The sequence below is a fragment of the Xiphophorus couchianus genome, chromosome 10 (genome assembly GCF_001444195.1).
Source record: "Xiphophorus couchianus chromosome 10, X_couchianus-1.0, whole genome shotgun sequence".
NCBI lineage: Eukaryota > Metazoa > Chordata > Actinopteri > Cyprinodontiformes > Poeciliidae > Xiphophorus > Xiphophorus couchianus.
The window spans coordinates 17739270-17756644 of record NC_040237.1 but is presented as its reverse complement, the minus strand read 5'-3'; the positions used below and the strand labels follow the sequence as shown (position 1 = coordinate 17756644).

At 41.1% G+C, this 17375-nt stretch overlaps 1 protein-coding gene across 5 annotated transcripts in view; it reads left to right on the top strand.

The window, feature by feature from the left end:
- Nucleotides 1–336: 336 nt before the first annotated feature.
- Nucleotides 337–17375, top strand: part of ep300a (EP300 lysine acetyltransferase a) — a 31458-nt gene continuing 14419 nt past the window's right edge. For 2 of the 5 annotated variants that reach the window (XM_028029236.1, XM_028029234.1), the window contains exons 1-16: nt 337–851; nt 4613–5271; nt 7533–7706; nt 7846–8167; nt 8984–9097; nt 9424–9654; nt 10739–10844; nt 10932–11057; nt 11985–12102; nt 12231–12366; nt 12590–12661; nt 12780–12865; nt 13010–13162; nt 13909–14403; nt 16622–16997; nt 17086–17204. In XM_028029236.1, coding sequence (XP_027885037.1) covers nt 758–851; nt 4613–5271; nt 7533–7706; nt 7846–8167; nt 8984–9097; nt 9424–9654; nt 10739–10844; nt 10932–11057; nt 11985–12102; nt 12231–12366; nt 12590–12661; nt 12780–12865; nt 13010–13162; nt 13909–14403; nt 16622–16997; nt 17086–17204 — 3381 coding nt within the window. In that variant the 5' untranslated portion in view covers nt 337–757. Of the gene's footprint in view, nt 852–4612; nt 5272–7532; nt 7707–7845; nt 8168–8983; nt 9104–9423; nt 9655–10738; nt 10845–10931; nt 11058–11984; nt 12103–12230; nt 12367–12589; nt 12662–12779; nt 12866–13009; nt 13163–13908; nt 14404–16621; nt 16998–17085; nt 17205–17375 lie in introns of all 5 variants that reach the window. The other 3 variants (XM_028029235.1, XM_028029232.1, XM_028029233.1) reach the window with 2 other exon arrangements.

Below are 17375 nucleotides of genomic sequence, written 5' to 3'. Positions count from 1 at the left end.
GGCACAAAGTTTGCTTGATTCCACTAATAAAAAAAACAACAACAAAACATTAACCCAGTGAGCTTCTGTCAAAGATAACTGTTGACTGGAATAATTCAAATCTCTTTGCATATGGTCACTTAAAAACGAGGATATGCAAGTTTGTTTCTGCATTAATAGACTTTTTTTTAAAAATTTACCTGTAACAACTATGACGAACATATTAATGAAAATACTTTTGTCCATTTTTGCTGCACATTTGTCAGTTTTATACATTTGATTTGCATCCCATCATCCTCACCCGCTGCCACCAGCAGCACCACCACCGTCACTTCGCAGCCAAGCGAGCCTTTCTGCCCGACATTATCTTCATCCTGACTCCGCAGGAAAGGAGGCTGAAATGACGGATGCAACCATGGAGGCGACACCCGGGGACGGTTTATTTACACCAGAAGAGCCGCTTTAAGTTTACTAGAGGGAAGCAGATGCGTGTGTCCCCCTCTTTACTTTCACGGACCCCCTCCTCCTCCGCTGGCAGAAATTTATAAAGAACAAAAAATCCGACGAGGGAGGGGAGGGGGGTTGATATGCGCCGAGGCTGAAATCTAGAGGCGAACCCAGGGAAAGCGGAGTAATTTGTACACGGGACTTTCCCCCTCTTAGTACCCCAAACGGAGGGGGAAAAGTCGCAATATTGGCAACGAGAAGGAATGGGCTTCTAAAGGCGTGAAAACGTCTGCAATTGTGGATACTTTATATATTTTTATTTCGAAAAAATATGGCCGAGAACGTTCTGGACTCTGGCCCGCCTTCAGCCAAGAGGCCTAAACTCTCCTCTCCGGCACTTTCCGCCTCCGCCAGCGATGGAAATGGTAAGTTTTGATTTAACCTATCCACCGCTGCCGTGATATTGGTTTACATAAATGTTTTTCGGCGGCGTTTGGGACTGAAGGAGGACGGCGAGGCGGTATTATTTGGCTGTTTTTGTCGCGGCTCGCTAACGTTAGCTTGCTATGAGAGTGTGTGTGACGGACGTGAGGAAGGGCTCCCCTGTTAGCTCCCGTGCTAACAGCCATTTTAGCCGGAGGAAGCTGCGTTAGCCACGGGGCTAACTCCAAGCGCTATACGACTCCACAGCTGACGATGTCGTGCCTAATGGCTACTTCGCCTTGGTTGATTAAAAGCTCTGTCCCAGGGGAACTTGTGCTAAAGTTTTGGGAGCTTTATCATTGTGTCACATAGGCACTTGTCTGGATAGGCTGATATATTAACCAAGGCATTATTAAAGGCTCTGCTCTCTGTCTCACCTATGATGAGATGTCGTTGAAAATGTTAGAATGTGAAAGCAGAGTGTTTAAAATGGGACTTCTCGGTGTATGAGATGTAAATTTGGGCTTCAGTTGTTGTTAAGCTAAATTTGTCATTTTTATCCTGCTTTTTTTATTATTACTAATTGGTTGGTGGTTTGTGGGAACAACTGGAATAATGGCCTAGGAGAAATCTAGTTCGCCATGCTTCAAACATTGCTCCAATTCAAGGATAGTTGTTAACAATAAACAGCTCGTGATTAATTTTTTTTTTTTTTTTTTTTTACTTCAGCCCTTTCTAACATGATCAGGCACGATTGTCACCAACTTGTCATCAGATTGACAGGTTATCCATCCAGAATGCTTCACACATGTCACGTAGCTCTCTGGTATTTTGTGAAAGAACTGCAGAGTCTTCAAGAAAATCTTAAGGTTGCAAGGATGCAACGTATTGTCCCTGCTGTATGTGACAGTGGCATGAAGTACAGTGGCTTGCAAAAGTCAACCTACAACTTTACGCTTTTTACAGGAAAGACCAACAACAGAGTAGCGCATAGTGGTGAAATGGAAAGCAAACAGTGCATTACCTATGTTTTATTTCATATATTAAGCTGGAGAGTGTGGCCATCTTTACCCGAAAACCCCAGTATAAAATCCAGTGCACCTGGTTTCCTTTACACAAAACAGGGTAAGCTAAATTCAGGACAATCCTGGGAGAAAACTAAGGATGCACTGATCTACTTTTTTTTTTTTTAGTTCCGATACCAATACCGATATCTGAGGTTTAGTATTGACCGATACCGATTTGATTCAGAAAAACAGTACTGAATTGATTTAAAATGTTTATTCCTTCTTAAAACACAGACACAAATGTACTTAATTACACATTTATTTGATAATTCTGCGTCATTACATCACACTTAAACCCACCAGCATCTTCACAAGCTTGGTCAAACATCCTAAAACAACTTTAATTTGTTCATTCAGTGCAGTTAGGATACAGCCAGAGTTCCGATGTAATGATTTAGATCATAACATAACTTTGCTCTAAAACGTCCCAGTCAAAGTTCAGACCTAAAATCAGTTGAGAATATACTTGGAAAAAGTGCAGTTCAGACACTGATCTGAGAACTGTTCTGGGGTGGATTTTTTTTTTTTTTTTACCTGTCTATTATCACACTGACTTTATTCTTACAGACTGAGCTGTGACGAAATGATTTGGATTAAAATGTATTAATGTATTAGAATGGCCCAGTCAAAGCACAACTGAGAATTTGTGGCAAGACTTGGAAGGAATGCTTGAGGAGACGGTCTCAGTCCTTTCTGACTCAGCTTGAGTCTATTTTGCAAAGAAGAATGATGAAAAGTTTCTGTCTGATGTGAAAAAGTGGTGGAGCCAAACCCCAAAACATTAGCATCTGCAACTGCAGATGACTGCAAATGCCTGCCACACTTTTCTGATTTTTATTTTTTAAAAGTCACAAAGCTATTATTTTCTTTCTCTCTTAGAATTGTGCACTAATGCGATGTTTAAAATAAATCTCACCAAACGTATGTTGCTATTTGTGGATCTAACGTAACAAAATATGTAGACTGAACACTTTTGCAATAACTACATTGAAGTGTGCAGTCGGGGCTAAAATGTGCAACATGTAAATTGCAAAAAATAAAAACAAATTTTACATCTAAATTTCACTTTGATTTTTGATTTCTTTCTTGGAAGGTGAGGTGTGCTGTCATGGTTACGTGGCCTTTTACATTTGCGGAAATCATGAACAAAATTCAGAAAAGCCTTTAAATAAAAACACAAATTTATTGTCATCAGTTGTTTTTTTGACAAAATTGTTTTTTTTTGTTAAGATAAAATAAATAAATAAAAAAAACGTGACAAAAGGCTGGTTAAAAATCACCACAATCTTTCTTTTCAAAAGATATTTAGTCCAAAAATAAACTTTTGTCAAAATGACTTCGGACATTATTTGACATGTGGTTGCCGCTGACGACATGTGGTTTTAGTTTATCTTCTTAACAAAAATATTACAAAATTGAGTTTTGTGTAGAAATTGGTGTTGCACGTCATTCTTGGCTTCTAGAAACTTGACGGGTGTTAAGAAACAGCAAAGAGCTGGATTTGCAGAGACTCCCATCAGTTTTCATATGTTTTCACTCTCTGTGAGAACTCATTTAAAATCTCTACAGTAATGAAAATAAAATGCATGTTCATTTCCTATGATTCTTGTTTTGTTTTGAGAAAAAGTGGGTTTGTGCATCTGTCCATTGGGCATCTGATGGTAATGATGGGTGTTTAACTGAAGCAAAGAAACAATGTCAGCGGTGTTTCTATTTTTTGTACAGTGTTGACAGAGTATAGAAATATATATAACATCTATAAATATTTATAACAGCGATATTTATATCAATAGCTGCCAAAATGTATGTTTCGGTGCTAGACCTGCTATATGATAAATTGTCTAGTAATTGCGCTAAACTATAATATTGTTTTGAAATCGTTTTTAAGTAATATAATAATGTTCATGACATAATGCAAAAACACAATCTCAAATAACAATAAACTTTAAATTCTAATGTACATTTAGCACTGGAAACTGGAAGACGTTTTAAATATCCAAAATAAATAAACAAATCAGAAACGACAAATAAAATGAATTATAGCCTCTTTAAATAGTTCCTCTAAAAAGGACTGATTGACACCAGACTGAAGACTGTTATCCAGTTTCTATTAGAAGGAGAGAAAAATGATAAATCACGCAAATGGAATTTATTTTGTTTGAGTTTATTGTGTGGTTAATTTTTTGCTTATTGCAACAGGCCTAATCGGTGCATCAGTAGTCGTTGCGTATGTGTGTATGCCGAATGACTATGATTTATTAATTTGGTCTTAATGGTTTACTGCATATTTCACTTAATCCTTCTGGAAATTGGACTATTTATTATATCTTAGCTTGACTGTGGTGATTAAAAAAAAAAATCTTTTTTGTGTTTTAATAATGCCACCCAAAGTTTCCCTGAGAAATCTTGCTAAGCCCGGTGGTTGAGTGTTAGGGCAGTCATTCGTCCAGCAGCCCGTCTTGTTTTGAGTTAAAAAATGTTTAAAGTTGACAGGAAATTTGAAAATACCACTTGATAATTATGTGTTATAAAACTTAAAAAATGCAGACATTTTAAAACGACTAAAATAAATAAGTAATGCTTAGCCTGGTGAAGATACAAATAAAGCCTGGCTTATAATACACCAGGGGAAACCCTCTCACCTCTCCTAATCTTTGATTTTTTATTTAAATTTTTTTTGTTCTTCCTTTTTTCAGATTTTGGGACGCTGTTGGACTTGGAGCACGACCTCCCAGATGAGCTGATTATCCCCAGCGAACCGGTTCTTGTCAACGATGGGGACCTGAACCAGCTGAACAGCAGCTTGGGAAGAGGACCCGCAGGTGGAACAGCAGGGGGAATGGGGCTGGGCTTTGGCCCCGGTCCCGGTCCCGGGGGGGAACCCGGCGGTGTTGGCGGGGGCCAAGACGCAGTGGCCAAGCACAAGCAACTGTCAGAGCTTTTGCGTACAACCACCTCCAGTCAACAAGGGCATCCGGGAGCCATGGGTGGCCCCGGAGGCCCCGGAGTGATGGGGCAGCACCTAGCCAACATAAAGGTATCCTCAGGACAGGGGCCTCAGCAGATGATGGGGGGGCAGCAGCAGCATCTCTCCCAGCAGCAGGCCAACATGATGCAGCAGCAGCCGGGGATGATGGGTAACAGGGGCATGATGGGCGTGCAGCAGAAAGCCAATAACGGCCAGCAGCAGCAGCCGGGCATGATGGGAAGCCAGGTGATGAACGGCTCCCCCAGGATGGGCTTCGGGAACCAGGGGATGGCCGGCAGCGGCAACATGTTGGCCGACACACTGCAGCAGCAGGGAGCCGCTGGGCCGGGAGTCATGAGGGGCCAACAGCATGGAGCCATGAACAAGGTAGGGGCCCTGAGCCTGTTCACATGGAGAGCTGATGGAGTTCAGTCACATCCAGATGAAGATGCTCATGTTACATGTGGAAACCAACACATTACTGTGTTTGGTTGAAGGGAAAAATAAAGTCTTTTTTTCGGTTCTAATTAAATTATTAGCCAACGTTGTTGGCAATTTTATAGTTCATCAGCCTGAAACATGAACTTATTTATAGAGTTATGTTTTATCATACCTCAACAAAAATCACATTTCTTACCAACAGACATGCATTCATGTTGGGGGGGGAAACCTGGAGTTTGGTTGCAGAGGCAGCTAATCGGTCTACAGATAGAAAATGTTTCTTAATATTAGGAAAACATTAGTCTTACAATATTTGATATGCTATCCAATCAAGTGATGTTACAAGGAAGCCTTTTGGATCATTTAAGTACTTTGCATAAACGCCACAAGGGTCTGAACGTGAATCCTCTGATGTACATTTACTGTTGAGACGGATCTACAACATCAAGTAGAACGACTGCGTAGTGAGCCATGCTACATGAAAATATGTAAGAGGAGCCGCAGTAAAAGTTCATGAAATACAATACAATACACTATTATTATTATTATTGGTAATGCACCTGTCAGTATTTGTCCATTGATCAGCTCTGATTGGTGATCAGCAGCCTTAAGTAAATGCATCAAAACAAAGAATTGCCACCATTTTAAAAACACATAAACAAAGTTTTAAACATTATTTTAAAAACAATTTTTTGGAATAATTATGCAAAACCTTGCAAATGAGATTGTTTTATTAAAAGAAATTGTGCTAAATGAAAAAAACGAGCATTAAAAAAAACAAGCATTATAAACTTTAAAAGCACAAATGACGGCTGTTGTTGGACTTGCTATGTTTGTTATTTTCTGTTTTTCTGATTCTGTATTTTCTGGTTTCTAATCATTTTAACTTCATAGTAAAATAGTTTGAAAAAAAAATCAGCATGGACACTGGTGGGCCATATCTTTACATATACCACGAACAAAAAATATCATCAAAATTGTAAATGCTTTCAAACCTCAATGGTTGATTATTTGGTTGAGATGGATTTATCAGAATCAATTAGATTCATTAACAATTAGAGACCATGTCTGATTAAATAAACTTGATCACATATTTTCTCTTCATATGGTTCTTATACATAATTTGAGTTAATTTAATAGTCTGATCTTACTCATATGTGCTACTGCTATTGTAGTTGGTTAACATGGGTATAATTTTTTGTATAAATCAGATTTTTTTTTAACATTTCCGTCATTGGTCAATTAGTTCATAATTTTCTAAATTTATTGGAGGTTTTCATTATTTTGGTTAATATGTACAGTAAAAAGCAACAACAGCTCTGAATTTCAAATGATTCTAAAGTTAGTTTCTTTTTGCTAGTTGTCCTGCCAAACAAAATAACCCCTTTTCAATTCATTACAAAACAAACTATTGTTTCTCTGATTAAATTACATAATTGGTCAAATAAGTTGTTAAAAACCTTAAATGGAAACTTTAGGACTTGCACTACAATGACTTGGTCCCACCTCTGTTTCTGTAACTTTGGTTTCTAAGCGTCTAGTCTGCAAGCAGTGAAACATTTGTCTCAAAAAAGACTGTTTTTGCAATACATTCACCAAACTATTGTGATTAAAACTTCAAATTCATACTTCCCACGCCTGACCCAAATTGTATTTAGCATCTTAAGCTTGTTTGGAGATTTATCCCAATGAATCAGTTTCCTTTATCCCTGACTGGGATATTACAGCTGGAAGACATTTAAGTCTAAATCTTCATAAATGGTTCATATGCAACTATTGGATCGTATAGAGTTTACATGGTTGAGGAGAGATAAGCAAGTTTACTTATTTATAAAGCAGTAATTACACACAACGCTCTGTACTGGACTATAAGGGAAAGACTAGAAAGAAAGAAAAGCATGAAATGGAAGTTGTTTGGATTATTTCTGATAACGTAATTGCAAAATATTATAACAAGATTCTTCTGTAGCTACAGTTGTAAGTCTGTACAATTTTAGTGATGATGACAATCCCAAAAAACTCCACATCTTACAAAGTACTTTTGGTCTAGTTTCTAGTTCAGATATCTTGGTAGACTTGAAATAAGACTTACAAGTAACTTTTCAGCATGGCATAAGTTCTTGTTGAAGTCAATAATTATTAATGAAAAAGCTGTAGTTCACAGACAGATAATTTCACTCTTTTTCTTTTGATGCATTCTGTTGCAGCCGGGCATGATGGGAAACCCAGGCGGCTCGTTTGGAGGTCCATATCAAGGAGGTCAGGGTCTGGGAGCTGCAGGGCTGGGCCCTCAGCTCCAGAACAAAGGGCCCATGGCCAACAACCTGGGCCAGTTCAATGTGGACAAGAAGACCCAGCCAATGCAAGGAATGGGTGCCATGGTAAGGCATGCACTCAGATTTAATTATGACGAGCCAAACACAGGCATTGTTTTTACCGCTTCTTCAGAATAGTTTTCATGACAAACAACTTTTTTTTTTGCCCCCGTCTTCTGCTGCTTTCCCTTTTTGGGCCACCAAGCAGCCGCAGCCGGGTGTGGGCGGTCCAACGGGCGCACCGGTGGGAGGAGCACCAGGGATGGTCCCCAGCGCGCAGGCGGGCCTGGCAGGATACAACACGCAGGCCTCCGCGGCGTCCGCTGCGGCCGGAGCGCCACCCACAGCAGACCCCGAGAAGCGCAAGCTGATCCAGCAGCAGCTGGTCCTCCTGCTTCACGCGCACAAGTGCCAGCGGCGGGAGCAGGCCAACGGAGAGGTCCGGCAGTGCAACCTGCCCCACTGTCGCACCATGAAGAACGTCCTGAACCACATGACCCACTGCCAGGCCGGCAAGTCCTGTCAAGGTGAGAGTTACAGCGCTGTAAACTTGTTACCTTATGTCAGACAGATCTAATATGATGACTGCGTTTCTCTGGAAGTATGTTTGACTCTGCTGAAGTTCAGCTTTTATAGCTGCAGTATATGACTTTGTAAAAAAGAAAAAAAATTCTGTTTTTAACATATTTGGTTAAACTGACATTATATCCTGACAGTGTGGTATGAGACCCCTTGAACTGCTATTGCTGTCAGAGTCAGGAGGAGGGGCTTAGAGCTGCCAATAAACCTTGTATATGCACTACTAAATGTGCTAATGGCAGAGAAACAACTTGCCATTCCAGGAAATGCTAACTAACATTAGCATTCATGGCAGACTCTGCTATTGAAATTCAGCTTTAGCGTAGCAGAGAGAAGTAATGTGAGTAGCGTGTGCATGATTGACAGCGCTAAGAAGCTGGGTGCTAACAAATCGGTTCTGATTTTCTTAATGGGTGATCGGCTGATATTTACATAAGTTTCTGATCTTATCTACATCTGCAAAGGTCTTAGAATCAGCCACTGCTCCCTTTTGGTCTGCTGTGGGAGAGGACTGACAGACAGAGAGGTTATGTCTTCACATTAATGGTTTACTGAAATCAGGGCCTTGTTGTCAACTTAGAAAATTTTAGACAAAATATCAGTATTGGTCAATATCAGACTGGGCAGCTCAGGTTTTTTTAAAGATCGATGATTGGTCAGAAAACTGACCGGTGCACCAATAATTTTACCGTCCTTCATGTGCTCATATTTCATTTTCACATTTTGTACTTTGTGTCTCCCCCATCCCCTCTTTCCCTTTGCAGTGGCTCACTGTGCCTCCTCCAGACAGATCATCTCCCACTGGAAGAACTGCACGCGCCACGACTGTCCTGTTTGTCTGCCACTGAAGAACGCCGGGGACAAGAGGAACCCGCAGTGTGAGTGTCTGTATCTGACCAAACCGACACATCTACACTGTTTCTTATTTTGTTCTCAAATACTGTACATCTGCTTTTTTTCTATCATTTTATTAGCTTTGACTACTCCAGTAACTTGTAGACATTTTAATTCTAAGATTGTTAAGCTTTGCTTGGTAATGGATTAGAACCAACAACCTCATTTTCACCTCACTTGTAAACTCTACTCTTTTAGAAGCTTTTGCATAGACGTTTTAAATGTATTTGTTGAAATCACTGTTGTTGATGCTTTCGAGCAGAGGAGATAAATAATCACTGATCCAATATTATTCTTGCTGTCCTCACAGCTCTGCTGAGTGCAGCAGGTTCAGGACTGGGAAGCTCGCTGGGTTCGGTCCCCGGTGGTCAGCCCAGTACTCCCAACATCAACCCTCCCAGCCAGATTGACCCCAGTTCAATAGAGAGAGCCTACGCCGCCCTGGGTCTCACCTACCAGGGAAACCAGATCCAGGGTCAGACTGGTCCACCCAACGTGGCCAGCCAAGGTCAGGCCGGCATGAGGCCTCTGAACCCAATGAGTAAGTTAAACAAAACAAGCTAAGCTAACAGAAAACATCCAAGTAATTCCAGAATAATCTGTTCTCTACCTGGTTTCAGGGCTGGGCAATTATCGCATCGTTCATAATTTATTGTGATAAATTTATCAGAAGAATTTAAATGTATGGTTATGATAAATTCCAATTAATGATGTTTAACCCCCCCCCCCCCCCTCCCAAACTGTCACTTTTGTGAGTTTTACTATTTTCTCCACTGAAATGAAAACGTCAATAAATATCAGTAAACTTGAAAATAATGTGTGATACAAATCACACTTCTTTATGTCACTGAAAAACATGCTGCACCATCATCCTCAAACTACTTTCTGTCGTCTTCTTCGTGGTTTGCACCAACATCTGGTTGTTGATCATGTGACTCGTGAAGAAAGTGTTTCTGTCACAGTTCAACAAAATAAACCACTTTTTTCTTTTTTTTTTACCCCTCCAGGGGTCTTTTGTGGGCTCTAGTGTCCCTTATATGACAGTAGGCTGACAGGAAACAGGGAAGAAGAGGGGGGAAGACATGCGGCAAATGTCGTCGGGTCCGGGAGTCGAACCCGCGACGGCCGCGTCGAGGACTCAAGGCCTCCAAATACGGGTCACGCTATCCCCTATGCCACCACGGCACACCCAAAATAAACCACTTTTAATACAGCCAGAAACACCCCCTCACCCTAACGCCAAGACGTTTTATGAAAAACCAAAATATTTTCAAAATTTCTGTTAAGCAAATTTATTTTTGAAATGTCCAATTGTGCATTTATATATACAATGAAAACACACTTAATGTCATACAGTTACCTAAAAGTGAGGAAATAAATACTTAATATCGTCACTTTTATCGTTATCGCAATAGTACGGCAAAATATTGTGATAAAACCTTTAAGTCCGTATTGCCCACCCCGACCCGAGTAATGCCTTATTGCCAAAATCCTCCAGAAAATTTAGATGAAACTGAATTATTTAGAGTAAAACTGCAGACAAAAGTCACCCAATAAGAGAGCGTTCTGTTAGGAAAGAAGAAATGACATCAGAGTTGTATAAAGCCAATCTCTTATTTGTGTAGGTGTGAATCCGATCGGGGTCAACGGCGGCGTGGGCGGCCCCCCTCAGAGTCAACAAGCCAGTTTACTACAGGACACCATGATGCATCTTAATGTGAATAACCAAAGGTAAGAAATGGCACCACGATGTGTGATAAATATCAAGAAATCAGTTTAATGATACTCCATTTTGTTTTTTTAAAATATTATTTCCAGTTTGATGAATGATGCTGTGGGAGTCGGATCCATGCCCACAGCAGCCCCTCCCTCCGCCACAGGGATAAAGAAAGGCTGGCATGAAGACATCACACAGGACCTCCGGAACCACTTGGTGCACAAGCTGTAAGAGTCACCAGCAAAACACAACACACTTCGACTTGTGTCACCACTTCGAAAACCCTTTGAGATTTTCTACGTTTTGTCACGTTAAAAGCACAAACATCAACTTATTTTATTAGGATTTCATGTAAATACTCCAAATTAAAGTGGCACATCACTGTGGAGTGGATGGAAATGACGTCTGATTTTTCTGAGATGTTTGGCAAGAAAAGTCTGATAAGTGTGGCGTTTATTTGCATCCAACTCCCTGAGTCAACACTTTGTGGAAGCGCCTTTCAGTGTCTCGAGCAGCTCTGCACGCTATAGTTTTATTTCATTTATTTATTTTTTGCTCTTTTTAGTGTCTGAGTAACTTTCTTTTAAAAGTCTTTCCACAGTTTCTTATCTGGATTCAGGTTTGGACTTTGACTAGGATATTTAAACACATGATTATGCTGTAATCTAAACCATTACATTGTAGCTTAAACTACTTTTCCTAGTATTTAACTCCATCCGTTTGAGTACTGTAGCCAACTTGCACGTTTCTACCAAAGGGAAAAAAACAGCATCTTCATGATGCCGCCACCCCCTTCCACTTTGAGATGATTGATTGAACCGTTCTAGCTTCAATTTAAACTTTATTTCTAACTCGTCTGTGTTCCTTCGTCGTGTTGATGCGGTGTGAGTTACTCACAGGTGGATTTTATTCACTAATTTTATAACTTCTGAAATCAGTTGATTGCACTACATTTTATTCAGGGATACTACAGTTTAGGGCTTGAATACAAATGCATGCCACGCTGTAAATTCAGAATTTTAATTGTGAACCTTTGAAACCCATGCATCAGTTTCCTTCCACATGACAACTATCCACAGCTTTCCGGTAGTCAGTCACAGACTCTGCTGTTCCCTCGTCCATTAGCCTCTTCTCGTCTGCTTGTTCGCTCACAGTGTCCAGGCCATCTTTCCGACTCCGGATCCTGCCGCGCTGAAAGACCGTCGGATGGAGAACCTGGTGGCCTACGCCCGGAAGGTAGAGGGAGACATGTACGAGTCGGCCAACAGCAGAGTAAGCTGCTCTCTTCTCAACCTCACCAATTACACAAAAATAAAATATAAATGGAATATGCAGACTTCAATCTTCTTCATTGGTGGTTCTGCCGTTCTGATTTTTTCTTCTTTTAATTTTTTTCCCAGGCTGAGTACTATCACTTGCTGGCGGAGAAGATCTATAAGATCCAGAAGGAGCTGGAGGAGAAAAGACGGACTCGGCTGCAGAAACAGGGCACAGCCGGGCCCGGCATGGGTCAGTCACCAACCGGGCTGCCTCAGAGTAAGTGGACATCTAGATTCTCATGCCAGTGCCTAACCTTTTATTTCTGTTTTTACTCCAATACGTTGCTTAGAAATCTTGGGTTTGGAGTATAAATAACTGGTCGTCACAGCTGTTTTCATTTTTCTAACTTCTGCAACCTGCGCCTCAGTAAATCAACTCTGCAGTTCTACTTTCTCCCATTTTGCACTTATGGGTGTCGCTGTCTACCTCCTTTCTGCAGACGGCCCTCTCTCTGATCCATCCATGGTGCGGCCGCCTGTACCCAATCAGATCAACAGGATGCAAAACCCAGGTAGGGAACTTCCTCGAAGGATTGTTTTATCTGTTCAGATAAGATTTAATTGCACAAAAAAGTCAATTTTCCACTAAACAATTTTTTATTCCTAACATTATGTGGGTGTTTTTGTCAGGTATGAATCAGTTCAATCAGATGGGGATGCCAGCTATGGGTCAGAGGTCAACACCGCCTCTTCCTATGGGAGCATCTGGCAACCAGGTCAGCGCTTTGCTCTGTTTTGTGTTAAGCTACAGCTAGTAGAGCCATTTATTGTTTCTTGGACATCTCCATAGAGATGACTTTTTAATCAAAGACAAGTAAAAAAAAAATTGTTCTTTTTTTTTTACACATTTATTAATTTAGCTTGGAATGGTTGGGCCCAGAGTGGGGCAGCCCAACGTCAACACAATGCCGACCCAGTATCTGTCCCATGGACAGTTTCCTGGGTCGGGACCTGGAGTTGGAGCACCTCGGCCTGGACTGGCCCAGCCTGGAGCCCATGGCGGGATGGTACAGGTAGGAAGACTCACATTCCTTTAATTCTTCCCTGTCGGCCATGTTTATTTACTCCGAACTCATGTTTGGTCTTGACATTATTGAGAGGTTTTGTGACATTCTCTATCTGAAATCTGAGTGGTGGTGAGTGAAATCAGTTCACAGGTGTGTTACTCCTGTCTTGTGGCTCGGCGCCAAACACTGTACAAGCAAACCTGCAATAGCTAAGATTTTTTTTTTATCATGTTCGTGGTTTCTTAGGTTTTTAAAATCAGACGCTTGAACCAGACATTAGCTTTTCTTTAACTGAGTATATGCTGAGAATATGACAAATATTTTCAATAATCTCTTCATTAAAAAAAAAGAGAAAAGAAATCACCACCTCCCAAAGATGTTTTAGAAAAAAAAACTTTTGGGAAAAAAATGACTTGTACTACATGTAGTTTTTTTTTTTTTCGCAAGACTTTTCTGTCAGGCAAAATTTTGAGTAGCATTCTTCATCCTGTTCTGTAACTTGAACCGACCGAGGCTACCGCTAGTTAGCTTGTTTGCGTCCATCGTGGGTGCAGATTATCGGCAAGTTTGTCTTCGCCATTGGTTCACTTCTGTTACCAGCCCATATGATGTTTCATTCACACTATAGTATAAAATATGTTATTGTCTTTTGTACATCACATCTCTTAGATTTCATTCATTGTGGTCTTAAAAAATCTTTAAAAGTTTTAAATATGAGCTGGTGAACCCTGTCCTCCTCCTTCTCCCTGTAGGCCCAGATGGGAACTCCTCCGTCTCTCTCTGTGGCCAGTCCTCTGGCACAGCCCGGTTCAGTGGGCGGTCCCAGTGGGGTCCCCACTGTGGGGCCCATGGGTCCCCAGAGCGTGGGAGGCGGCGGTCCCAACGCATCTCTTGGGACCCCCGCTCCATCCGTGACCTCATCTAACTCCAACCAGCAAGCCAACTCCATGCCCCACCTGGGACCCATGCGTGGCAGCTCACCCTCCCCGGCACACAGTCGCTCCCCAACGCCCCACCAGACACCCCCCAGACTAGCGGGCTCCCAGACGCCGCAGCCACACACCCCCAACGCTCCTCAGCTGGCGGGGCCCCCGCTGGCCCTTCAGCAGAATCAACTCAGCCAGGGGCCTGGCTCCAACAAGCCCCTCCAGCAGCAACACATGGGGCCCTCGGGTTCAACCACTCCGTCTCATCCCGGACTAGCCCCCAGCTCCACGCCGCATGCTGCTCAGCTGCCCCGCACTCCGGTTAGTTAGAGCTGCAGCTCCTCCTGTTCTAAAGGAAATAATTAGATCTTATTAGTTTAAGTTTTATTTGCAAGACGTTGCTCTTTTTATTTCAAGTATAAATCTATTCATTCCAATCATAAAGCAGGGCTGGGTCATAAATCGATTTCATCGATTCATTGAGTTTTTGGCTATAGTAGATTTAATTTTTTGAAAATCAGGACTTTTTTTTTTTTCATAAAAAAAAAAATCTAGTTTCTGTAGTACAGTCTCAGTCTGTCACAACAAGCAATAAATCTATTAATTGCATGATAAATTAAATGAGCTCCATATTTTCCATTCTGATGAATATTTTTTAAAGGGCAATTTTGTTTACAGAAACATAATAATTAATTTTTTTTAATGGTTTTGGTCATGTGTGGTTTTTATTTCCACTTTATTTATTGTTCTTTGTTGTTATATTTTGTTTTGGATATTTAAAATATTTTCCAGTTTCAGTGTTAAGTGTTCTGTACAAAATTACAACAAAAGTTAGTTGATCTCTGAGAGGATGAACTTTGCCGTTATTATATCAGTTAATCTCAAAATGACAATATTATCATTTATCTCAGTAATTTCTAGGACAATCTATTAGGGCTGTTATAAATGAATATTTTTGTAATCGAGTAATCTATCGATTATTCTTACGATTAATCGAGTAATCGGATAAAAAAGAGCTAAAATAAAACATTGGTAAATCTAACATAACAGCAGTTTTACTATTGGATATCAGTCCAATTTTACACAGTTGAGCTTCCCTAACAATAACTTTTCTGTAGCTTAGAAAATTTACCTGTAACAATAATAGCTCACTTCCTAAGTTAACCTGAAAAAAAGTTATACAAGAATCTGAAGTTATATTCAATTTAATAATAAAGAGGCAGGCTCACAAATAGGTTAATGAAGAAATGTCTATACTCCAGCTTTTAGTTTATGTTTTCATCTTCAGTCAATTTAATAGATGAACTCTCACCTTGCCCAGACATTTATAGCTTTTGTGTTCATGTTGGCGATGGGATTGAACACCTTCGTTCGTCACACACAGAAACATCTACCAGTTACGTTGAAACTCCCTGTTGAGACCGGGATGATATGAAAAAATTTTTCCGGTTCATCCGTAAAGCTACACTTACGTTAATCATCTAATGCGCAGCTGCCTGCAGCGTTCAGTCTATCCGCTCACCTGTATAAATACACCTGCAGCGCTGCACCCATCTGTTCGCTCTGAACCAGCAGCTCCAGGAGGAGAAAAGCTGCCGTACTCCAGGCATCGCTCCCGTCATTTTAAAGATGCTTATTGGTCCCCCGAAAAATGACAAAAACCCAGACATTATCATCAATCAATAAAATCTTTCCAGGCCGAACGTGAAAACTGGACATTATGCTGCTAACACTTAGCTTTTGTTGCCAACTCAGGCGGAAGTGAGAATTCTGCACAGCGCTAATAATAACCCAGCCGGAACACGGTGCATTAAATAATGAAGCTTCAAGGCAGATAAATTTTCCTCGAGGAATTTTAATAATCGAGGTACTGTAATCGTTCGAGGAATCGTTTCAGCCCTACAATCTATCATCCTAGAGTTTATGACGGTCGTAAACTCGCCCAGGGCGGCCATCTTGTGTTATAAGTGTGTTTCACAGCAGTAGCAGTAGAGTTGACCTTTGAATTCAGGTCAACTCGACATGAGAATATCAGGTCCAGGCTAAGACTTTACAAAAGTAAAGTTGTAATATCAAGAAAACTAACTAATAATTTTATAAGCATTTTATTAGTAACTCCTACACAAAAAAAATGAAATGAGAAATGTTGATAAACTTGTAAAGTTGTTGCTTGGTAACAAATTTTCAGATATGCTAAAAGATGACGTATTTTCATTTCAGCATCAAATTATTAGCAGCAACAGAACTTTAAAACTATTGAGGAAACGACCGGGTTCATTTAGATTAAATAATCAAATGGTCACAATAGATCTTAGTAGCTGTAGAAGCTGTTTTTCTTATTAAAACAACTTTTTCTTCCTTATAATTTTAAGACGTTCTGGTAAAATTCCGTCTTTATTCTGCCAATATTTTAGCTATAGTCCCATAAGTCAAACAAAGATCCTCAGAACCAGCCCTCATAATTTGTCGCCACTTTTTGTAAATATTTTCTGTTAATTTAATCCAATTAACTGGAATCTGTCTGTAATGGTCCCTACAGCTGTCCCAGAAGGGCTCGTTCCCAGCAGACAGCCAGGCCATGACGCCTGCCTCCGTCGGCAGTCTGGACGCCGCGTCCCAGCAGCCGCCGCTGGACGCCTCCGCCACCAAGATGGAGCCCAAGGCAGAAGTGAAGCACGAGGATGAGGAGGAGGAGAGCGACTCGGGCAGTTGCTCCAAAGGGGGGAAGCTGAGCAACCACAAAGCGGAGGAAAAACCCATCAAACTAGAACCTAAGAAGGAGGAGTGTTCCGGAGACGGAGGGAAAGGAGTCCCCATGGACACGTCCAAGCCGTCAGCGGCCATGAAGACCGAAGTGAAGAAGCTAGAGGAGAGTTCAGAGGCAGCTGCTCCACAGGCTCCTGTGAAGAAGAAGAGTAAGGCGTTGTTTTACAGAGCTGAAAATACTACGTCACAGACTAGTTGAGTTAAATTTCACTTTTTTCCCTCGCCATAATTTCATAGTCTTCAAGCCAGAGGAGCTTCGTCAGGCCCTCATGCCCACGCTGGAGTCTCTCTACCGACAAGACCCAGAATCCCTCCCGTTCAGAATGCCTGTGGACCCAAAGCTGCTCTGCATACCTGTACGTATTCTGAGTGAGAACGATGTCCAATGTCCTCAACCTGTTCTCTCTCATAACTACCATAACTACCAGTTCCATGTTCCTACTATAGCTGCGTTTCCTCTAGAGGTGGGTGGATCCATCCGAAATATCAATAACATCAATACCAAGTCGGTATTAGCATTAGCCTGC